Genomic DNA, 24,792 nt, shown 5'->3' with positions numbered 1-24,792 from the left:
TTTAAATTCACATTTAAAATACATCTTCTTTCCTGTTTATCGTCCTTTTTTTTACTCTCGGTTTTAAACATTAGGTCCCGTTACTCACTGGCAGTGGCGGCCTCACAGACAAAGGTAATGAGCTGTTCTTCTATTTTCTTCACAGCATCCAAATCATCAACGAAAAAGACATGTCTGTCGCTGGGTTTGCTGGCAATATTCACCAGCTCGCCATAGTCTGCGTCCGCAAATCCGATGGCAAAGATGATATAGCCTGAGGAAGAGGAAAGGTAATCGATAAACAGAGGTTAAATATAGATTCAGTTGTATTTTTTCTTTGTTTGCAGTATTTCAACAAATGGCCATTGATTTAATTTCTGTGTTTGGTAAAGAACATTCCTACCCTCCATCTGCATCTCTTTGGACACTTTGTTGACATCATCTTGAGAACGTCCATCCGTCAGAACAACCAGGACTTTAGGAACGCCTCTCCTGGCCCCAGCTTCTGGGGTAAAGATCGACTCCTTCACATGTTTGATGGCTCGACCTAATGGAGACAAATATACACCAAAACCATATAAATAAACATTTAGAGTCTTTGGTTTTCAGTCATGTCTATAAAATCCTAAAAATAACTGACAGAAACTTAAATAACGTCCATGGAAATTTGCAAATATGGTTGTTGACTTAACTCGAGATTCAATGTCCATGCAAGTTTATTAAGACAAAATTAGCTTTCTTAGCTGGATCCTTATTGCTTCTTGGATTTTTAAAGCAAAATGTTATTTCCCAGGAGAGGCTGGAGGTCAACAAATCCTCGGAAAAACCAAACTTATTGGAAGCACCAACAGCCTTTACTCATCCAAAATCCTCTTGTGCCAGTATTGTGGAGGTGAATACTAGTGACCTGTGCTACAAATTTAATGTTCTTGCTAATTAAAAACTTGTATTCTTTCAGTGACATTAATAAAACATATAATTGAGACAATAATTATTACATGACGGTGAATGACGTAACTCCTCCTGCAATCAGATTTACGTTGAATGTCTGAATGTAAGTTCCCTGTATTTTAATGAGGCCTCAACACTCAGAGATGAGACACACACGGAGATGTCACAGTCCACTCTGCAGCACTTTCTCATAAAGTTAAAGTTACGTGAATGTTTGACAGAGTGCAGTTGGGTCTCCTGTTAATGGAGTTAATCCATTAATAAAATGAGTCTGGACGGCTTTGAAAGGTTTCAAGATCCACCCCTAACAGAGGAGCCAGGCAGGTTTAATGATGCTTTATGTGCATCCTTGTGCTTCAAAACCGTCAGTTCATTATCTAAAAGGCGTTTAAAAGAAAAGAACTGAAAGGGAGTTACCAGTCTCTTGGAACTGAAGAAGCTACTTGGATGAGCGGTGAAACAAACTTCAAGAAACTCTACAAGTCCGGTTGCCTTTTTGTTTTGTTTTTTTTATAAACGCCTCTTGGCTTACCATGACCTGGATGACTGAGAACACATAAGTCAGTTCATGTCCTTTGGGTTTTAGTCTTGGTGAAAATGTTTGTTTGTATCTAATGATGATAATATAAAGTGGTGTGAAAAAGTGTTGCCCCCCTTCCTGATTTCTTACTTTTTTTTGGCATGTTTGCCTGTCCTGTTAAAACAGAACTTAAACTGTGATTTATCAAACCTGAGTTCAATTTCTCTCGCCACACCCAGGACTGATTACTGCCACACCTGTTCTCAGTCAAGAATCACTTCAATAAGACCTGCCTGACAAGGTGAAGTAGACCAAGAGATCCTCAAAAGCTAGACATCATGCCGAGATCCAAAGAAATTCAGGAACAAATGAGAAAGAAAGTCACTGAGATCTATCAGTCTGTAAAAGGTTATAAAGTCATTTCTAAAGCTTCGGGGCTCCAGTGAACCACAGTGAGAGCCATTATCCACAAATGGAGAAAACATGGAACAGTGGTGAACCCTCCCAGGAGCAGCCGACCGACCAAAATTACTCCAAGAGCACAGCAACAACTCACCCAAGAGGTCACAAAAGTCCCCAAAACAACATCCAAATAACTGCAGGCCTCAGTTGCCTCAGTTAAGGTCAATGTTCCTGACTCTACCATAAGAAAGAGACTGAGTAAAAATGAGTTCAAAGACCAAGACATCTTGATGATCCCCAAGACTTTTGGGAAAATACACAGTGGACTGACAAGACGAAAGTTGAACTTTTTGGAATTACATCTGGTGTAAAAGTAACACCACATTTCAGAAAAAAAAAAAAAACATTATACCAAGAATAAAATAGTGGGGGTGGTAGTGATGTAATGGTCTGGGGCTGTTTTGCTGCTTCAGGACCTGGAAGACTTGCTGTGATAAATGGAACCGTGAATTCTGTTGTCTACCAAAGAATCCTGAAGGTGAATGTCCGGCCATCTGTCTGTGACCTCAAGCTGAAGTGAACTTGGGTTCTGCAGCAGGACAATGATCCAAAACACACCAGCAAGACCACCTCTGAATGGATGAAGAAAAACTGAATGAAGACTTTGTAGTGGCCTAGTCAAAGTCCTGAACTGAATGCTACTGAGATGCTGTGGCATGAACTTAAAAAGATGGTTCATGCTGGAAAACCCTCTAATGTGGCTGAATTACAACTGTTCTGCAAAGATGAACAGTGCTTTAAAAGACTAATTGCAAGTTATCACAAACGCTTGGTTGCACTGAGTTAGTTTAGGGGGCAAACACCTAGAGGGCCATGCAAGTTTGGATTTTGTCTTTCCTTAATAATGGAAAAAAATAGTTTAAAAACAGCATTTTGTGTTAAGTTGTGTTATCTTTGACTTATATTTAAATTTGTTTGATGATCTACAACATTTGTGTGGCAAATAAGAAATCAGGGAGGGGGCGCAACACCACTATGTTAATTTGATCTTTATTTTGGTTGAATTACAATGTGGTTTAAATACATGTCATTTATAGAACTTATTTGAAACTGGTGGTGTTTCCTTTTATTTATGCCTTTTGCAGCACAGGTACCGAGTTAACCAGGCTAACTTCATTAATTATTAATCACCTATTGAAATTTGTATAGCTTTGTCATTGTGTGGATGCAAAGTGATACACACATCTGTCCGTTCATCAAGCACGCGTAGATAATCTGTGTTTAATGCCAATATTCACACATTATCAATCATTTCCATTAATTGTTCATATCGCTCAACTGCTCATCTCCACCTGACCTTTTCATAATTAATGAACAATGAGCTACATTAATCCTCTCAAGTCCTTTTACACTTTCTCTTCTCACTCCTCTTGTGATTTCAAGTGTGTGCCTGGCATATTAAGAAGCAGGGATTTTTGTTTTAATAACAATACCACCAAATGAAGCAGCCCACTGCCCCTAAAATGACTGACCACTTGGTATACACACATGAAAAGTGAGTGGTGTAAATCGATCAACATGTGGATCGTTTCCCAGTCTTCTAGTTTCAAACCAAACCGAAACTCTTGATGACTATATCCTTTTTTTCCCCTCTTTTTTTTTTTTTTTTTTTTTTAACTGAGCTGTCAGCTATGACAAATGATAGAGTGCTTGGCCTGTACAGTTTTGTGGTGTCAGATATCTGCCAGCGCTACATCTGTTTCTACACTGTCCTCTGATCACGATGGGCGAGACTGGAATTACAGCAGCCAGCCAGGCATGAAGTGACATAGCGGGGGAAAGAGGGGCAAGGAGATGGGAAGAGGCTCGGTGGATGGTAGCGGTGGAGAAGAGGTGATGGAGAAAGACGGGAGGACTCTAATTGTGAAAAGAAGGTGAGAAGAATGACAAGGGAAGAAAACATGTCAGCGCGTCGTGGGTTCAAAAGCCCATCATCAATCAGCGACCCGTCACTTTGAGTGCGTGTGAAGTAGTCGATGTCAATTCCCGGGTTTGGCATTTTTCCAACTTTGCCACTGTCATCTAAAGATGGAGACAATGTGAGAAAAGGAGAAGCTGAAATGATATCTCTTGTTTTAGAATCCAAAAGCTTAGCGCAAATGAATTTAATTAGGAAATGTTTTCTCTTGTGGCTACAGATATCTGTATGAGCAGTCAGAGATTCTAATATTCCCTCTGAGAGAGAGCTATTACATTCTCTAATCTCCAAAAAGTTACAGTATGTTCCCGAGAATGATACCGAAAAAAGACATCTGACTCATCAAATGCATTATTGAAAATGTACAATGGATTTGAATCGGTTTTATTGGCTTTTATAGTCGGTTAAACTCATTCATGAGCCATTCATACACTACGTTCATTTCTGAACTCATAAAAGACTCATAAACCTTGAAAATTGGGTGAGGGTTTCACATAGCTGCATTAGTGCCGCTGAAAAAGGGGGCTGCTGCTTAAGTAAAATCACAGAGGCCAAGGCAGACCCTAACCAATCTAATGGGTGAATGTATTACTGAGCCACAGCTACTGATAAACAGCAGCGAGGATTTACATGCAGGGAGTCGCCTCGACACACATGCGCACGCATAAGCTTACACATGGAAATCAAATGCACTTTAACATATGCTCACAGGAGAATAGTGAAACACAATTATTTAGCGTGTACAGCCAAGCAGTGTTGATGATTAGCATAATTATTCATGTACAGAATGAAATTCAAGTCTTAAAGCACGCTCATATAGAGAAGTCCGTGTAGGTTTAAACACTGCGTCTACATTAAATCAATCATTCACTAAGTCGGGGGTTCATTAATGCCTTAGTGAATAAATGAATAGTAAAAGGGAAAATCCCAATATCAAGTTAAACACCCTGGATCCTCAACGTGCTCTTCCTTCACACTTGTATCAGACAGTAATGATGGTGGAACAGCACAAGCTGTACAGCCTTAAAGAAGACCTCATCATTTACAAGTTGTTCATGGAACGGATAAAGAGCTAAAAGCTTGCTTAGAAGACAAAGAAGGAATTTTACCATCTTCTTAAGGTTCAACCGTTGTTGTGACAGCTCTGCAGTCACCTGTATGAGACTGTGAGGTTAGTGGGAAGGTCTCAGATGTGACGTGAAGCCGGATCCTCGATAAATCAAGAGGGTTTAAACTGAATCTGTGAATCATTAGTAGATGAATAAATAGAATCTACACTCCAAAAATACCTCTTTGGAAAAGACACAGTAGAAAGGAGTATTTTTAAATTATGATGAAGAGTTATATCACAGAAGATATAAAGTAAAGAGGGTAATTTACAGTAAATGTAAACAAGCGATTTGAAAGCGGCAGGGTTTCTTGTTGGCTTGCAGTTGTATCCACAGATATAAGCGCCAGAGGCTAAAAGTTTAAGAAGCAGAATGCTGCAGTCTTTTATTAGAAGGCTTTTGCGGATTTAGACTCAGTCAGGGGCCCTGATGGTGCCTCTGAGTAGAACTTGCGGTTTTAAGAATGAAGAGGAGAATAGTTTGGGTTTGGAGACCGAAAAAGATTTTGCAAACCTCAGTCTTGAAAGCCAAAGAAACTACTGGCTGATCTGTCAATGGACAGGAAATGTCAGTAGGGGAGTTTGGGCAAAATGCTAAAACTTTAGGCCCTTTATATGTTTAAATTCTTATGCATCACGCAATACCACCAGGGAGATTACTGCATAATGCAGAATGACTACGACACCGGTACAGATGGTCTGATCTCAGCCTCATGGAGTCAGTCTTAAACTCAGCAACCTTCAGGTCCAATGGGTCAGGTCCAAATGTTTCCCAGCAGAACACTGCATTGTTACAAGATGGTCAGTGTTAACCACTATCCTCTCAGTGGTTTCATTGTTGTGGCTGATCACTGTATATGCTATTGTTTTATTTAATGATAGTGTAAAAAATAAGATATAAACTAAAAGTTGAACCCAAAATATGCTGCGTGGGTTTTTGTGGTGGAAATAACAGCAGCTTGAATAGACACCGGGGTTACGCTGGTGAAGAAGATTAATTCTGCGCTGGGGATAGTGTGCGTCCGTGTATGCATGCGTGTGTTTGTGTGGGTGAGAGACAAAGTGAGGTGGAGAGGGGGGAGACGGAGATGGTGCGAGTCTGAGAGCATTAGCCTAACCTTGTGAGAGCTGGCTGCCTCCTACCTCCCTTTGTGTGGGGAAATTTCACGATATTTATTTCACTCCGCCGTAGACCGCGTGCACACATAAAAACATGTCGCCCTGTCAGCTAAAACACCACCTGTTCCCACCTGTTACCCTCGAAAACAGTACAGTAGGTGTACGTTTAAAAGGGGCCGGAGCAAAATGGTTAGGAAGAAGGATGCGAGAGAAAACTCAGGAAAACGGAAGACGAAAAATAGGAGACAAAGGCAATGCTGAATAATTTAAAAAGTGTAAGATTTAGAAAAGAAGAAGAAGAAAACAGCACAAAAGTGAAGGTAGTGGGTTGGAAGGACACAATGGTAAATGTAAAGGGATAGGTACACCAAGACATTTCACTCTGAACTGAATCATTTCCTCTTCAGTGTATGCAATGCTTCTTTCAGGTTTACTCATCAAGTTTAGTTCTTGTAGATCCAGGTTAAATGTTCATATCACAGCAACACACAACAGCACAAGGTTCATTACTAGCCATTTAACTTTTTGGCGTATCGCACAATCTCCCTTAAGTGGTTTTACTTAAGGTGTTTACCCAGTTGTCATGGAGTTACAGCTGTTCCCATTTTGCATTCAAAGCAACAATTCAGCTGCTAATGGACCTTGTGGTGAAATTATTTTGCTTTTCAGGAAACAACTTAACCAGCCTTTTAAGTGCTGAATGTGGTAGATTTACCTAAAGTTTCCCCTTGACAAACGGGCAAAAGAGGAAAAAAGCTGTGGAAAAGCTACATACTAAAGTTACTTGGTTTTGTCGACACACTGAGACTGAGCTGTGACACGTGTCACAAGAATTTACCTCTGATCATTTTTGCATTAACCCCGCTAAGACGCCGTTCTAACCTGTCTTGGTGTTTCCTCCTTTGTATCGGATCCTCTGAATAGCTTCCAGCAGCGCTTCCTTGTTGCTATGGGAACTCAGCTGGAATTCTGTCCGAGCGTCGTCGCTGAATTGAGCAATGGCCACCTGGAGAGAGACCGAGGCAACAAACTAAGTTCAAGGCACACGTCAAATAAAATCACATTAAGGTAAACTCCAGGTTCTCTGAGCTATTCCGGTTTTTCCAGCTCGGCTAAAAGGGACGGTCTGCACAAAGAATCGAATCCTGTCATCATCTGCTCGCAACCACATCAATCACAATACGACAGGAAAAGGGTTTCTCCGCTGGTATGTGCAGATTGCTCCAGCCAGTTTACCCCCAAACAAGTTATGCGAGTCATGAACCAAATAATAAGTGCTCTGCATCTAACAATCTTCTGCTCAGCTCATTACCACCTGGAATTTCTGCATTCAGTCAGCAGCAACAAACAGAGGTTACATTTGTTCACCGAAGGAAATACTGTAATTATTCAAGTTGGGTGCGATTAAACAGACTCACAAAGTGAACACATGACAGATGGAGACACACACACACACACACACACACACACATATATATACATACATACACAGACACACACACGTTCCGAATCAGGGTCGTAATCAATCTAATTGCTTCACTCTAATGGTGCTGATGTTGGCTCAGGTTGGCCTACATTTCCCAGCCAGCTCTCTCTTTACTGTGCAGCCAACTTTCTCACATTACATCCAGTGTTATGCTGCTGGTAGTTTACTGCCAGGAGGTTACAGGGCAAAGGGAGGATAGCAAACTGCTTAGCAGCAGCTGTACACAAATGAGACAAAAGGGTTCAGCGAGCACCTCCACAGTGTGACAAATGAACCGGCGGAGGTCTGCTGACATAGTGGGAGTCATGCAGGATAGAAGCACAAATAAATTAGTTTGCAGTGACAACATAGGGGGCGACTGCCCCAAGTTAGAGCCTGACATTACTATTGATGGACGGAGGCTGTGGAGGTGGTGATATTCACTGTGGTAATGTGATCCAAAGTACAGCTTATGGTGGAATCAAGTTGATACTCGTGGTAGACGCTGCTCGAACCTCTTGATGTTTATTCCCTGGTTTTAACGCATTTAGACGTAACTTATTAAACCGCCGTTCCTGCCAGAAAAGTAATGTCGTCTGGCACAAAACCCAGGGGCAGCAAATGAGCAGAGTTAATCGAATGCTGCTCAGCCACAAAAAGTCCTGCCAGAAAGTAAAGATTGACTCACTAGGGGTTTAAAAGTTGCTCCTCGCTTTGCTAAACTTTTTCTATAGATACAAAGCCGGGGTTGCACTGATTTCTCCGGGGACGGCCGGACAGAATTGGATGAAATTCTGCACCAAAGAATCCTTCCCGTATAAATTAATGGCAACTTCAGCACTTTCTCCTAACCCAAAAAAAACAAGGACTTGTTGAGTTTCTTGAAGACATTCGGCCACATCGTCCAAGCAGCAGGTAGGTATCTGGCCGGTCATGTGAGTTTCTGACGAGAAACACTGATCACTCCGAACACAGATGTTCTCATTTAAACCCAAACTCCCCACCAGTCGCAACTGAACAAACTATTCAGATGAGTGGCCAAATGTCTTCAAGAAATTTGTTTCAGCTTGTTTTCTTTGGATTAACCACAACCTGAACGACTGAAAACCTTCCAATGAGACAAAAACTCTGAGACTAAGATCAAAACAACAAGGATTTAACACTCATCATCTAAATTGAATTATACTCGGCCAATTACTCAAGCTGCAGCTCTTGATATGATCTTAAATCGCTCAATACTTTGATCCTCGTCGTCCTGTCTCTGTCATCACTCTGACTGGAAGTCTGTTTTCAGTAGATTTAAAAGGAAAAGAAAGGAAATGAAAAATATTGTTATTATTTTTAAATTGGTTGCAGCCCATAAATGATGGGCATGGAGCATGGGATAGTTGGAGGTTAGTTATGGAGGGGTAGCAGTTTTGTTGGACATGTGAGAATTTGAGTCTCTGTTTCCCACAGCTTGACAGGGGAGACGGACATGAACTTGCACATTCAGCAGGGCTTTGTAATCCATCTTTTTGTCAGGATTACCACCCCACACACACACACACACACACACACACCCACACAACATTCTCACTTCTGTGATTGAGCTCCTTACCCACAGATTAGACTGAGATTTGTAATTTTGTTATTTCATCATTATTATTATGGTTTTCAGGCTAATGTTGGCTCGATACCCAGCATCTGTTTTACATTAAAACTCGCATGAACGTGCTTTTTTCAAAGAAAAAATGCTAAAACAAAGAGAATAAATTCCAAAGGGAGGGAACAAAAAATGAAAAGCCTTAGGCCCGTCAGTATTTCTGCTGGTTAAATTATAGTACTGCATGAACAGTAATTTTCACTAGATACAGACGCTTAGACTAGACACTAGAACCACCAGCAGTCGTGAATGTACATACCAGCACTCCGGGGAGACTCACAGTAACATTATTCAGAGTGAGGTGGTGCACACTGCGTGACCTTTTAAATTAGAAATGTTAACTTTTCTAATGACGAATTAGGACCCAAAGAAGCGAGGGCAGCTCGAGGGTCGGCTCACGCTGAGGTAAAGCGACACCGGCGTGGTCACATGACTGACCTGGGTGCCATCTGGTCCGATCAGATCCAGCGACCCCATGGTGCTGTAGAGAAAACGCGTGATCTTCATGAAGTTGTCGTCTCCGATGGACCAGGAGCCGTCCACCAGGAACACCAGGTCGGCCTTGGCCTCCTTACATACTGTACAGACAGAGGAGATTTATAGATTTAGTCAGCACATTATTCTTTTTTTTTTTTTTTTTTTTTGTCTCTGCATTTTAAAAAGTAATTCCACACAGAATGAATGTCAGCAGAGGACAAAGCATGCGCTGAATGTTAACTGGCTGCCTAATATATTCAGACTGAGTAAATATGCAAAGTACGAAGTACAGCAAATATACATCTGCTGGAAAAGGGTAAATATGCAAAGACTGGGTCTTCAGAGCAATCTGTACTTGGGGGGAGTTCATAAGATAAAAGGCACAAGTCACACAGTTTCTAACTTCTCTGAACACACAAACGCTCGCCATCCGGTGTGTTAGAGGGATATTTTCTCCTTCTGTAAGCTGCTCATTCATATTCCTAGTCCTGCAGTGACTTTTTCTACCGGCTTGTATTCTCCTCGGGTTTCTCGATGACTCCCAGCAGCCTTGTGATTCCTGTTGTAAAGTTGTTTTGTGGTTTTTAGCGCGTGTGTTCGAGCTCCAAGTCTTAGACCAAATTTCGAATCACGTTTATGGCCATGTCAACTTCCATAAAAGGCTGTAATTCTAAATGTAACAAAATACAGGAAAATAGAGAGGAGTCGACAGGAGAGGGGAAGAAACAGCTGCTGGGTTATTATTAGTCTTTTTTTTTTCATGCTTCCATCTTTCTCGAACAATCACCACTTTCTCTAATTTGCTCCATGTCTTTATGCCACAGGTCTTTTTCCTCACTTGTCACTACTACTGAGTTTTCCTCATTAGTGTTCCTTTCTGCTAAGCTCTCTGTCCACAGTCCTATCCGTGCCCATTTGCTTATTTCAGCTATGACTTTCTTTTGTTCCCTTCCTCTTGTTGCTTGATCCGTCTAACTTTGTCCTATTTACAGAAAAACACACAACTTAATTTCTATTTCTTCTATCTTTGCTGTTGCGACCTGAGTAAAGGTTGCCTGTCATAGATGGAGGCCTCGGTCTGACAAAGGTCAGAACCCTAGACAGAGATTCCTACAGACGGGCTCAGCGGGTGTGTCGGTTCACATCTGTGGACTTGATGCTGCAGGGCGACCTTTTACCTGAGCCCATCAGACAGGAACAGAACGGGGTGATTGTCTGGGCAAGAGATGGAGGGTCGGACTGTGAACTTAAGACTCGCTGCTCCTTAGCGTTCAAGGTTTGTCAAGTGATTTGGAAAATATTCTGCTCGTCCTTTCTCAGGGGCTTTTTACTGTTGGGAGTTAGAAAGAACTTATTGCCTCAAAACTACTCTTCCCCGTACTCAGTTAAATCCTTCCAGTAGAAGTTCGGGTCTCCTCTGTTTTTTATTTGTGATTTAATAAACAAAAAGACTGAACTGCAGATAAACGATCGGTTAGCTCTGTCGAGTCTGAAATAAGTCTGTGTTTACATTAGTGCCAGAAAAAGCAGCAGGCAACTACACACTCACTGGCCACTTTATTAGATACACCGTGCTGGTAAAAGGTTGGAACCCCTTTTGCCTTCAGAACTGCCTTAATTCTTCGTGGCATAATTTCAACAAGGTGTTGGAAACATTCCTCAGAGATTTTGGACCATATTGACGTGATAGCATCACGCATTTGCTGCAGATTTGTCGGCTGCACATCTATGATGTGAATCTCCCATTCCACCACATTGCAAAGTTGCTCTATTGGATTAATATCTGGTGACTGTGGAGGCCATTGGAGCACAGTGAACTCATTGTCATGTTCCAGAAACCAGTTTGACATGATATGAGCTTTGTGACATGGTGCATTATCCTGCTGGAAGTAGCCGTCAGAAGATGGATACACTGTGGTCATAAAGGGATGGACATGGTCAGCAACAATACTCAGGGAGGCTGTGGCATTTAAACCATGCTCAGTTTGTACTAAGGGGCCAAGAAAATATTCCCCACATCATTACACCACCACCACCAGCCTGAACCGTTGATACAAGGCAGGATGGATCCATGCTTTCATGTTGTTTACGCCAAATTCTGACCCTGACATCTGAATGTCACAGCTGAAATCGAGACTCATCGGACCAGGCAACATCTTTCCAGTCTTCTATTGTCCAGTGTTGGTGAGCCTGTGTGAACTGTAGTCTCAGTTTCCTGTTCTTAGCTGACAGGAGTGTGGTCTTCTGCTGCTGTAGTCCATCTTCTTTAAGGTTGGACGTGTTGTGCGTTCAGAGATGGTATTCTGCATTCCTTGGTTGTAACGAGTGGTTATATGAGTTACTGTTGCCTTTCTATCATCTCCAACCAGTCAGCCCATTCTCCTCTGACCTCTCACATCAACAAGGTATTTTCGTCCACACAACTGCCGCTCACTAGATATTTTGTCTTTTTGGACCACTCTCTGTAAACCTTTCTGAAATACTCAGACCAGCCCGTCTGGCACCAACAACCCATACCAGGTTCAAAGTCACTTAAATCCCTTTTCGTCCCCTGATGCTTGATGCTTTGTTTGAACTTCAGCAAGTTGTCTTGATCACCTCTACATGAATAAATGCATTGAACTGCAGCCATGTGATTAGCTATTTGGGCTGACAAGCAATTGAACAAGTGTACCTAATAAAGTGGCCAGTGAGTGTACATTTTCAGTGAAATCAGCGGGCGACAAACTGATGCCTGACACTTGGCGGCACATGATGTGATGTTGCATATGGAAATTGAGCTGAAGTCAGTGACCTACTTGATTAAAAGTAACAGTTTCATACTTTGAATAATTTCAGAGCAGTGTAGCTTCCAGCTGATTGAACTTACACATCACTGTAATCTAATTTTAGTTGTCCCCAATATTATTGCAAATCTGACAGCAAGTATTTGACAGTGCAAACCCTGACACACATTTAAAATGCATGAAACTTAGTAAGTGCAATCTCCTTTATATAATATGCATGCCTGTCCAGTGAACTCCTCTGCATCACAGTTTGACCAGTTATTTTATATCAGCATGAGCTGTAGGAGTGTGATAACTGCCTTTTATGAATATATAGTGAAAATATAATACGGGATGGGGCCAAGGAAAATAAAACATAATTTCAATCATAAATCCATTTCGGTGCATCGTCTCACTGGTCGTGATGAACAAAGCTGCTATTATCACCTCAAAAACACTGGTAATGAAAACACTTCAAATATACGTCGCAGATAATTTCCATTTATAACGTACACAGCAGCTAGTGCACACCGGCTGTGATGGTTTACAAGGTTGACAGCGTGTCTTTTTATGATTTCAATTAAAACTGCACTTCAAAAACTAATAAACCGTGGTGTAAAGGGAATAGAGTTCACGGTGTGTGTGTTTATGATCAGCTTATTTTTTTATTTTTACCTTCTTTAGCCGGTGGGATTGTGGGAGGAGGCTCCGTCGTGGGTGGTTCAGTGGGAGGCTGAGTGGGCGCCGGCACTGGAGGCACAAACAGACACACACAAACAAAGAGGGAAGTGAGATAAATTCATCAATCACGATGGCAGTGACAAGTGGCCCGACCGTAAGGTCACAACACACGGATTTGAGCCTGGGGGACACAAACACACAGTGAATACGCGGATACATTGACAGAGCACACAGCAATGTGGGCCTTTAAATAAAAATAAAAATAAATAAGAAAAAAGATGGACACAAGCAACCCAGTCCAATACTGTCTGTCCACAAGCTGTTTTCAAAAGTCAAAGACAACCTCAGGTGAAAATGTGTCTCGGTGCCAACGTGTAGAAAGTTCTGGCAAACAGCAAAAAAAAAAAAAAAAAATCATCCTGAAAGAATAAATAAATAAATCAAACAAAGCTCCAGGTCTCCACAAAGAAGAGACTCGCGTTTGATAAAAGTAGATAAAATTATCTCAACCAAATGTTCCTTCAGCGCCCACACAGTAACGTTTGGGTGGAAAGAGATAATTAAGTAATAACGTCCTTGATCCGATCACACACTCTGCTGTTTGGTTTGGTGTGGGCCTGTGGCACATGTCAGTGAAAAGTAAAGTTCACCGATGCTCTAAAAATATGCTCTTGTAAAAGAAACGTGTGACAATAAAAAAGAATATTCTCTCAGACATAATAATAATAATAAAAAACAATATGAAGTTTAGTGTTAAGATTTCTGGTTGATGTGGTTTTCTTTTACCGCACTACACCCACAATGTAATCTGATGCTAAAATATATAAAATAAAGTAAAAACCTTGATTCCTACTGGCTACAAGGGAAATAATTATTATGTAAACCATGATATAATAGTAATAGGTTCCCCCCCCCAGATACTTTTAAACATGTCTTCACTTGCCTGTGAAAGCAAACTGTTGGGCTCACTGTTGAATTTAATCCCCAGCTGTCTGCTACAATTGTTGAGAAATGTGCTCGAGAGAGTGTGTTTGTGTCTATCTATAACCCTGGTCGTGAGGTCCGTCCTCCCTCCGTTCTCCCTGGAGCTGTGCAGTTCACCTCAGCTCATCAGCTGACCAATGAACTGCAACAGTAGAATCTATCTTCTCTACGAGAGGGGCCGACCAGAGTGGGGAAAAAAAAAGGTAGAGGTGGAAGTTAAGGTTGTGGAGGTGAGACAGATGCGCGGCAGAAGGTGGCAACACGGGCTACAGATGGAGAAAGAGACATTAAAGGAGAGCGGAAAGATTAATTGGGCAAGACGGAAGAGAAGATCGAGCAAAGGAGGAAAGGAGTGAGTGGAAGACGAATGAGTAAAAGGTTTGACCAGGTCTCAAAAATGCAATTTCAAACCCTAATTTAGGTGATTTGAGTCTAAACGTGTACAGCAGAAGACAATCATGCATCGATTTACAATATACAAAATATAAAACCTTCCAACGTACGTGTCATGTCGGTGATGGAGACAGAGGGTCCCTCTATTTCTTGGATTTGCGTGTAGATGCTGATCTGGTATTGGCTGCTGGGAGTGAGGTCATAGAAGCACTGTCTGGAAGCTCCGCCTCCCAGAGTCACTTCCTGCCTCTGACCATCTGCAAGTAAACAACAAATGAAAGACATCACTTAGCGTTAATGTCATTCAGGGAAAGAGTCGTAAAATCATCCAAGCTCAAATCTTCTACAAAACCTATTTTGGATTAACTTTATTCACAGAGGACACTTCTTTTTCATCTTCAGCTGAGGAATAATCAGACGTTAAAGGTCGGCTGATGAAGCGGTGCACCAAAACGTGTTCAGATCATCTGAACAGTTAGTTTGTAGTGATGTGACCCTAACCAGAGAATCACACACTTTTAGTGAATGTAACATTCAAACATTATTAACAATAATATTAGTAATAGAAATATCCACAATAGGAGATAACAGATAACACGTTTTAGTTGAATCAGTGACTCCGTCAACTTTGCCAAGCTTCACATTTTATTGATTTTATCTCGTCAAAAGTTTCACAACTAAATTGATTGTAACACATCAAACTACTTCAGCCTCTGGTAGTTTTATTGCTGGTGAATGTAACATAAAAACACGTAGTGGACAAAAAATAAATAAAAATTGAAATGAAAATGCTTGTTCTGTGCAACAAAAAGTGAAGACTTTGTGTGCGAAACCAAAAGATCTCTCTACCTCGTGAAATAGCACGAGTAATTTAACAAAACATCTAGCGTGGTGGCAGCTTCCTTTAGGTGTTCAGATACAGTATGCAGTAGCAGCTTCTAGCAATATTTATTTCAATATGGATTGGAAAAAAAATAAAAATGAAATACTTGTTTCGGCAACAAAAAGTGAAAAGGTGAAGATAAAACCTGTAACTGCAAAAAAAAAAAAATAACATCTTTATTTTTACTGAAGAATGAAATGAATCACATTATTGATTTCTTTGGTCTCATCCTGACATTTTTTTCCCTTTCAAAATTTGGCCAAGGAGCAACAGGACCTGACAGAGAGAAATTATGCTGGCATCCAAAAAGGGACAAACTGGAAACGGCAATCTCACAAATAGTTTATGCTCTCTGATGGCTGCCATTTGTCACTTTCATTAATCCATTTCCATTTCCTAACACGTCTCTCATCTTGGAGAGTGACAAATTAGCTCGTCCTCCATACAGGAAGCAGCTGTAGATAATAAAGTTCAGGAAAACATCCATCGCTGGGACTCCACACTTTTCTATTTGTGAAGGTATTCAAGCAGACTGCTGAGTGCTGGCTCTGAGTGGATTAAAGAAAATCTCTAAACTCTGGTTTGAACATCGAGCCACTGCTCAGACAGGAGGAAGTGACAAAGATAAACAGACGAGTAGGTAAGGAAGATGGAAGAGAAAAATATTTGTCCTTCATTCTGAACTTTGCAAACCTCCTTCAAGTAAAAGTAAAATCTTTACATTCACCAGCTACCGCTCTGGCTTCCAAGTCATTTCCCTGACTTTATATAGAGGTTCTGCTGCATTCACTTCTGATGTGGTGCTGTCGTTGCTCTAATGCTGTGATTTTAGAAACCATTACTGCAGGTTACTCTGTTCAAGAAGGATCTAAAAAACTCGGGTGCATCATCAGATCTGATGCATGTGGATCATATAATGGACGTCAAAAGAAATAACATGTCATCCATTGGCGCTAATACAGTGACGAGACTGTCGTGAGTTGGTCATTATTTAACAAGTCAGAATTTTATCCAGTACAACGGACATTTTTGAACTTCTCTCAAAGTGCCGTTTACTGTAGGATCACAATTTAAGAGCCAGAACCAAAGATGTTGCCACAATTTGTTGATGTTCAAAAATCACTGTGACACAGAGTTGCAACTTTCCAATGATACAGTGGAATAAATGGAAGGATGTTTTTATGGTTAAGCCAAGGTTAAAGGAGTAAACACACAAACTATTTATTTTAAAGTACAAGTAAAGTTCTCTATTCAGTGCAAGTGTCCACATTTATATGTCAATATTCTTAAGCGTTTCCATGGTAACGGAGGTTAATATTGCACATTTTTCTAATGCTTCCTTTGAATTCTTCAATGGGTCAGATGGGATGAGTACAATTCATCTCTTTTACTGAGAGATGACCTACAGGTGCTTTAACAATACTTTGAGCCACTTTTGAGGACAAATGGTTAAAAAAAAAAAAAAAAAAGATTATACCCTGTTTTTTTATTCATTTTATTTTATTTCTGTTCCTCCCACATTATTTTTTGGGCATATCGCATCTCAGGAAGATTTATGAACATCATTTAAAATACAAAGTACAGTCAATGCTTGTATCCTCAGAGGCTCATATCAACCTGAATACTATGAAACATGCACGTAACCAATATAAACATAATCATAACACACATATATTGCAGAGTCCTGAGTTGACTGGTCATTCCTGTTAATAATAAACAAAAGAGACATTTTCATGAGCGCAGAATGTAAATCTGTAAGAAAACCAGTTTAAGTCTGACCTCTCTAAATGTCACGACTCTAGGAAAGCTCTGGATTGAACTGTATTCCAGTCACGTAGCTGCCAATTTCTTGTTTCTCATCACAAGGAACAGTGGAACATGTTAGGAGACTGAAAGTGCACGGTGGCATGTCGGTGAGCAGAGCTAATTGTCCGCAATGTGTCTGTGAATGCAACTGCAGCTCTTTCCGAGCAAAGAATCTGCCTAAATTACACGATTGTCTGGAGAAGTTATTCCAGGAGGACGATGAATTGAGTATAAATGGAGAGAGCTGCTTCTCTCAGGAGTGAAATAAAGACCAGCCAGATTCACATACACAGGCTTAAACGCACTGTATATGTAAACTCTTGCATAAACATATATATTCAAGGAATGTACTCACTGAGTGTTGACTGTATAGAGACTCTGTACGACGTGGCTCGTAGAAGAGGCTGCCACTGGACACACATGCTGCTGGGACGCACCTGGTACGTCGACAGGCCAGAAACACCGAGGAACACTGGAGAGAGACGAACAGAGAGCTCAGCTTAACATCTACAGTATAAGGACTTTACATTTTCATTTTATTCTCACTGTTCTGAGTGCAACCACACACACACACACACAAACAAGTCTGTATCTGTATCTGCATCTCCTAAGGATTCAGTTTAATTAGATAATCTAACAAATGATGCGTGGACATCTGTACAATCCAGACACTAGTTTTATACAAACTGGGAGTAACAAAAGTAATGTAATTACTGTAATACATTACTTTTTTTGCAGTAATGCAAGGCATTACAAAATATATTGTAATATTTCACTCAGTACAAATGTCAGGAACACGTATTACAGTGGATTTTAAACCCGAAATTAATTAAATGAATTACGTTGTGTGTTTTTATACAAATTGAAAAGATTTAAAAAATCAGAGCAAATGTTAATTTCCTGTTAGTGCTTCAGAACAGCTGACTGGGGAGAAGATGACTGCAGCAGCAGAGTCCGACTCTACATTTGTGAGGTGGACATATGCTCATTATTTTCAGTTTGTTAGAGAAAACTATACAAAGAACATCACAGTTACACAACAGGCCAAAAGTTTGGAAGCAAGATCAAATTTTTACATAACGGATAATAGTGTCACTGGTACATTTTGCATCAAAACAAACATGATTATTATGTGAAGTGTAACTTATCTGAAGACATTTTTACTGCAATTATCAGGCGTTTGAGTTTTTCTTGCTTAGACTTTGCTTTAACAACAGCATGGCATAGACGAGGCATTCGCTCCACAAGGGTTATTAGTATGCAGAGTCCCAAAAGCCAAAGAGTTAATGCTAACTATAATTAGTTTTTTTACTTTTGTTCTAAAGTTGTGACTCATCTAAGTCTTCTCGACTCTAAAACTAAGCCCTTACTTTCTTTTGCTGACATTTATTCACCAATGTTCTGGTAACATCAATGTACACGTGAACGTAAATTGAGGAAAATTGTCTGATCATACGGTAAATACATTTCCAAAATACATAGAACTCGTGCTGGTTTTTTTCATGCGGGAAACTTGAAGTTACTTCCAAACTTTTGGCCTGTAGTGTAAGTGCACTTTGTGTGCGAAACCAAAAGATCGCTTTATCTCGTGCAATAGCACAAATAATGTAACAAAACATCTAGCGTAGTACCAGCTTTCTTTGGGTGTTTGCTTACAATATACAGCAGTAGCTTCTAGCAATAGTGAATTCAATGTGAATACACCTAAATGTACAGTATCTCTATCACACAATATGCATCATGAGCCATAAGTGCAGACATTATATTGTACTGTTGTTAGCGTTAAGCCTAGCTTAGTCTTTATGCCACATCATCTTCTACTGGATGTGTAAATGAGCTACACTGAATCTAATACGATCTACTGAGAACACAAAATCCATATTCCTAAATTTTATCTTGGTGAAAGTAACTTAAAAGTAATGCAAAAGTAATGTAATGCCTTATCATTTTAGTCAAGAATTTTGGTACAGAGGTATCCTCAGGTAAACTAATTTGCAAAGAGAAATACATGTGGTTATTAGGAGAGATAACACAGAAGAATTTATAATGAATCTCCTCACAACAAACTTTTACTGTGAAGTAACAATTACCTGTACATCTTCCATATAAAGCGTAAATGGTTTTAAAGCGTATACTGGTGGTTCTCGTCACCCGAGAAGGTGCAAGAAAAGCAACATTAGTCAGGCTCGATGTGTCTTATGGAGAAAAGTTGAGGCGTGATGCAGCAAAATGCAAAGCACCATGAGCAATTTAAATCGCTGGAGCTTGTTTGGGAGTAAGATTTCAGTGTAGCATAGCAAGTAAATAATAATAATAATTAGAAAGTGAACCTCCCAGGAGCTACCCTCTCTGTTTTCCTCTGTTTCCCGTTGTTTCCCTTGTTAAAAGAATGTGCTGATAATATAAAATAAACCTGGCTCAGGCGCCAGTAAATGGATGTTTTATAATGGGACCATATGGCTTATTTTAAATGCCAATGAATAATGCATAGGACAACTAGTGATTTCCTTTCAATAATATGCAAAGACGGGCACTTTCATAAATGGATACGAAGCGTTCGCATTCATACACACACGCGCGCGCGAACATCTGTAACCTGGTACAACACACACGTGCATGCACGCAAACAGAGGATGACTTCAAACAAAATAAAGTTGGGATGCCTGCCCAAGAAAACGACCAATGTGAATGTCTGAATTTGGCCTCCTTCGGTTTAGAGGTATGCAAAATACGGTTGATTTTGCCTGTTTTCCATCAAGCCATCCTCCCTCCACGCCGAGTTCAAGTCAACCATCTCTCACACAAACCAGAAAACGTGGAGACTGGCTGAGCACCCTTCAGGAAACTTATTTTTACCGTAAAACTGAGCTCCAGCAATAACACTTAATTTGGGGGAAACGGTTTAATTTCTTCCAATGGTCCTCTAGGTATCAATTAGCTCCTAATGCTACATGTGGGTACGCGTAATTTATTGGCACAAACACGCCGGCTGGCTCCCACAATATGAATGCGGTGCACCCTGGGAAATAAGTTACTACCTGCGCATCCGCCTCATTAGAATGACGGAGGACCGAATGCATCCCCAGCAGTAAATCAGAGAGCGGCGTAAAATGTGGGAAATTAATTTATGTAAGCTCTGGAAAAACGGATACATCTGAAAATGTGTCGATGCTCTGGGAATTGATTGCATCTGACAGAGAATACAGTGCAGTACGCGTCGAACCCAAGATTTAGTAACAGAACAGAATTGTGGAGGGAAACACAGAAGATGCATAGATAAGGTTAAAGAGATGACAATATATATATGGAAAGTATTTTAGTACGCTGCAGATATAAACAGGATGGGAAGGAAATCACTGCCCTTGTTAAATCTGATGCCACACCTGTGCCAGGGTGTAAAGTTTAAACACGAAAGGTTATTAAATCTACATGTCAGTGTCTCATTTATCATCTTTCCCTCTTTAAAGCATCGTTCATAATGAGAGCTGTATAGAGACAGGAAGGTGTGAGGGAGTTTAAGTCATCCTCCGGGGTTGTGATTAAAGAACAGATGAAGGATGGGACATCACTGCAGCAGAAATTAATTAAAAAAAAAAAAATCTGTGTATCAAAAACATTCCCTTTTATTTGAAAATCAATGAATCACTCAACATTTCGTTTTTTGCATTTTGCTTCTCAGCATTAAGCTTCAAAGTCCAGAGGAAAATCTCCTTGGGAAAGTGATGAAATGTCATTTTGCCGTGGACATTAACGTGTATCTGAAATTCATGAGCTTTTGAATTAGATTATATTTGTTTTTATCCCTCTATCTGGCGAGTCTCTTTTGGCCAATAAGACGGTAGATCCCAAAAGCCAACAGTAGATTTTAAAGTGCGGGATGATGCAGCACTTTTCTGAAACCCTCGCACACAGACATCAAGCCTAAAAAGACAACACAGCTGTCCACCGCACAGAGACGAGAGTCCGTCAAAGCAGATGTAGAGAGAGAACCCATCGTACAGATTCATATACGTTTCATGCAAACATTCGGTTTAAGTTAATCACATACATTTTTCTCCTTTTCTCTCAGTTTCTCTGTCTCCGTCGCTGTCTATTTGTTTTACGGCATTAAAGCTCACACCCAAGTCTTACTGCACCCACCGATTCCAAATCTATATGCAAAAGGAATTGTTCTCACTGGTTGACTGGGGAATATTAATATCCCTCTGTCTGTCCCTCTGTTTGCTAAAGTCTCAATGGAAATTAGAGTGTATGGTATCAGCAGGCTTTTAATATGCATGTGGTTCCTTTCCTACTTTACTTGAACTGCTCTGCTCCTACTCCGCTGCCTCCGCCTCCTCTTTCCAACAGTCGCATCGTCCTTTCTGACTCATTTAGACTGAAAACTTGAGGCGTCGTTGTGCCCCAATTGCGGCTCATTTAGAAGCGACTCATTTTTAAATTTGGAGCAAAGTAAATCAGTAAAATCCTCCGGAGACGGCTTCATCTGTATGAGGGAGAATTCCTCCGGCGTCAGGTGTGAGCGGCGCAGGTGCGTGAGGAGGATGCTTACACGTCTTAGCGTTCACCAGCAGCGGTTCGCTCTGTCCTGCGGGATAGGAAGCCGTCACTTGGACGCTGTACTCGGTCCCGCTTTGTAGATTGAAAAGGAACACCGTGTTCAAGTCGTCACTCACTGTCGTCTCCAAAACTGGACCTTTATCTGGAAAAGACAGACATGACACAGGAAGAAAGTTAAGTATTTAAGAAAACACAGTTCCAACCAAAACAAGATTTAGGTTTGAAACTCCCAAAAATTCCCAAAAGTAAAAAAAATAAAACTGTAGGGTTGAATTTTTGAATGTCCGAGTATTTAAGTGAGTGAACTATAAAGGGTTAACAGGTTATGTGCAGGAGTTTTGAAGTTAATTTAAATACCTTTTTAAAACTTTTTCCAAAACCTTCTCACTATTTTTTAATACGTCAGCGCCACTTCGAATTGTAACTATTTACATCAGTCACAACTTTGACTTAACAGTTTGTGTTTACAATAAAGAATATAGAATAAATATATCATACAACAGAATTAAGATGGGCAGGTGGACATCGTAGGTCTTAGCTGTAGCTTCAGGTGCAGCTACGGTGGCGGTGAAACATTACGCTACTGACACAAAAGTTAGCGATGGAGAGCTGCTGCAATATGCACTCTCTGATATTTCAAAACGCAGTTTGTGCATCTGAATTTCTGCCCACGTAAGTTCAATTTACGAAAGCAACCACAGTAGTCCAGTTTTTATATTAGAGGTTCATCTTGTTTTTTAATAAACTTTAAATAAACTTTTTCTATGTTTTTGGACACAAACTCAAAATTTACCCAAATTTTAAGACCTTCCGATGTTGTGAAAAGACTTTTTGATACTTTTTAAGGGTCTTCATTTCTCCAAAATTTAATTATTAACTTTTAATACTTTTCAAGATTCCGCAGATACCTTGGTTAAAATGGTTAAACTGTTTAGAAAAGTATGCTTTGTTAGAATGACATAATAATTAATTTTTACATTTTAATAGAATAATTACAACTATATTCTTTCACTGATTTGTGTTTTTCAAGTACAAAGGATGAATATATAGTTTTAGTCACAGTCTTTTCACATGACGTCTCGTGTCCTGTCATGTTCTGCATCATTAAAACAGGATCCCCGGTTCAAAATGAGTTTGCAGGAAACTGGAGCATTTAAAAAGAGAGCGCTTTGCGTCAGCGCTGACTTCAAGACGGACTTAATATGAAACTTCCTCAGATAGGTACATGCTGCGTATTTAACTGAGATGACATTCTTAAGTCGGAGGTCGAAATCGATACCTTCCTCTGTCTGTGTTCAAGAATCCATTATTTGAAAAATACAATAAACCTCTGTGTGATAAGCTTTGTTATTGTAAACTGCTTATGAATTGGGGCGAACCAAGAGAGGACAGTTTCTAAGACACAGTATGTACTTCAGGATTAACAAGTACAGTATTAGTGGGTTTGCAAAACACCTTAAGTAACTGTCAGGGATTATCAGGTGGTTGTGCTGCTTCAATGTAGCATCAGACAAAATGTCCAAGTCTGTTGTGTCTGACAGAGACTCTGAAGCTGAGGGTCAAACTTTTGGTGTTGAAAACAGGACAAGAGAATAAAAAACATTTACAAATGTAAATTACCTTCTCATTTGTGTGTGATTACGTATTTTTGCTGCTGAAAACATGAAGCCTTATTGACCTATGACTATGGTTCAGGTTGTGTGATATGGGGGGTGGCTGTACTACACAAAGACATCCAGGACAAATAACATACGCAAAAACACATACACCCTCTTCTAGGCTATTAAAATACAACAAAGGTATAATAATGATCATCTTTTCAACACAGACTTTCCAAACAACTGCTGCGTGCTGAGTGCTTTAGAAAAATAATAACTACCCTGAATACGCACATTAAAGAGCTAAGCTACAAATTAAACAAAGGCGGTAGAAGAAAAATAAAAACAGATATACAAAGGAGAAGCGGTAATTATCTTTACAACTTGCCACCCACTGGAACACGCATAATGGGGCACGGGGCTGTGTGTTTGTCTGCATATGTGTCTGAGTGTCTGTGGAGGGCTGTGCGAGTTTGATGTATATGCTACACTGTGTGGGTTTATGCATGCATTAACAATATTGTAACTATAAGTCTGAGCAGGGAGTGTGTGTGAGTGTGTTCAGCCGTTTGTGCACGTAGGCACTTTTCTTCCCTCCAAGTATCAATATCCTCACAGTGAAAAGAGCAGCCTGGTGAAAATGTATTTCCCTTCAACTTAATTCCTAAAATCAGATTAATGCAGCCTGTCTGCCCGAAGCTGGATCTTCAGAGACACGGTAAATGTGTTTAGATGACTAAAAACAGACGTGGAAACTACAAAGAGTGGAGGCTTGAGTCTGGGCAAGATGAAACAATTAGCAGGAGAAGAGCAGCAGAACAATGAAAATGGGCTTTTGATTTTGCTTCAAGACAGAAAATAAACGAGGAAGGGGAACGTCTTATTTCAGTGCTCGATTGCTGACATTTTCTCTAAAGCCCCGAGCTTCCTGTTAACAAAAAAAAGAGAAAAAACTAAGAAGGAATTATCACATAAGTCTAAACACCCTGGAAGCAGGCTATTTCTTTTAGCTTCACTGGTGAGGTCAGGACAAATCATGCACAAAATGAAAGATATATATCCTCCTGTACTCGACAGTTAAGAGTCATCCGACGCTGCCTCGGCGTATGTGCAGCGGATACATTTTACATGAAGTCTGGTTCTGTTTCCACGCTTGTTAAAAGGCATCCAAGGAGAGCTCTATGATAAAAATCTTCAAATGTACAGATTTGACAAGACTGTATTGATCGACTACATAAGAACAAGCTTTGGTTGCTTCCATGGAAACTAATGGAAAGCAAAAGAGGCAGGGCACCGTATCACACGCCATGGAAGCACATCTTCACACAAAAGCCTGACACCGAGCAGATTTAAAGGTTTCAAATCAAACGTGATTCTTCTGTATCAAGTCTTTAGTGTAACTGTAAACAATGACCAGAACAGGACACCAAGTGTTGACCCAAATGTGCATTAATTGTAAACCAGATATCAGCTGGTTG

The 24,792-nt window shown here is 40.3% G+C and overlaps 1 protein-coding gene across 3 annotated transcripts in view; it reads right to left on the bottom strand.

The window, feature by feature from the left end:
- The window catches only part of col14a1a (collagen, type XIV, alpha 1a), a 125,872-nt gene that overhangs the window by 47,601 nt on the left and 53,479 nt on the right, over positions 1-24,792 (bottom strand). For all 3 annotated transcript variants that reach the window (XM_047599377.1, XM_047599378.1, XM_047599379.1), the window contains 8 exons: positions 21,709-21,858; positions 17,512-17,628; positions 14,578-14,724; positions 13,085-13,159; positions 9,606-9,745; positions 6,940-7,063; positions 383-526; positions 89-253 (listed from right to left, as the gene is read on the bottom strand). In XM_047599377.1, coding sequence (XP_047455333.1) covers positions 89-253; positions 383-526; positions 6,940-7,063; positions 9,606-9,745; positions 13,085-13,159; positions 14,578-14,724; positions 17,512-17,628; positions 21,709-21,858 — 1,062 coding nt within the window. The remainder of the gene's footprint in view (positions 1-88; positions 254-382; positions 527-6,939; positions 7,064-9,605; positions 9,746-13,084; positions 13,160-14,577; positions 14,725-17,511; positions 17,629-21,708; positions 21,859-24,792) is intronic.

Source organism: Mugil cephalus, chromosome 11 (genome assembly GCF_022458985.1).
Source record: "Mugil cephalus isolate CIBA_MC_2020 chromosome 11, CIBA_Mcephalus_1.1, whole genome shotgun sequence".
Classification (NCBI taxonomy): Eukaryota; Metazoa; Chordata; class Actinopteri; order Mugiliformes; family Mugilidae; genus Mugil; species Mugil cephalus.
This window is presented reverse-complemented; position numbering and strand designations above follow the sequence as displayed.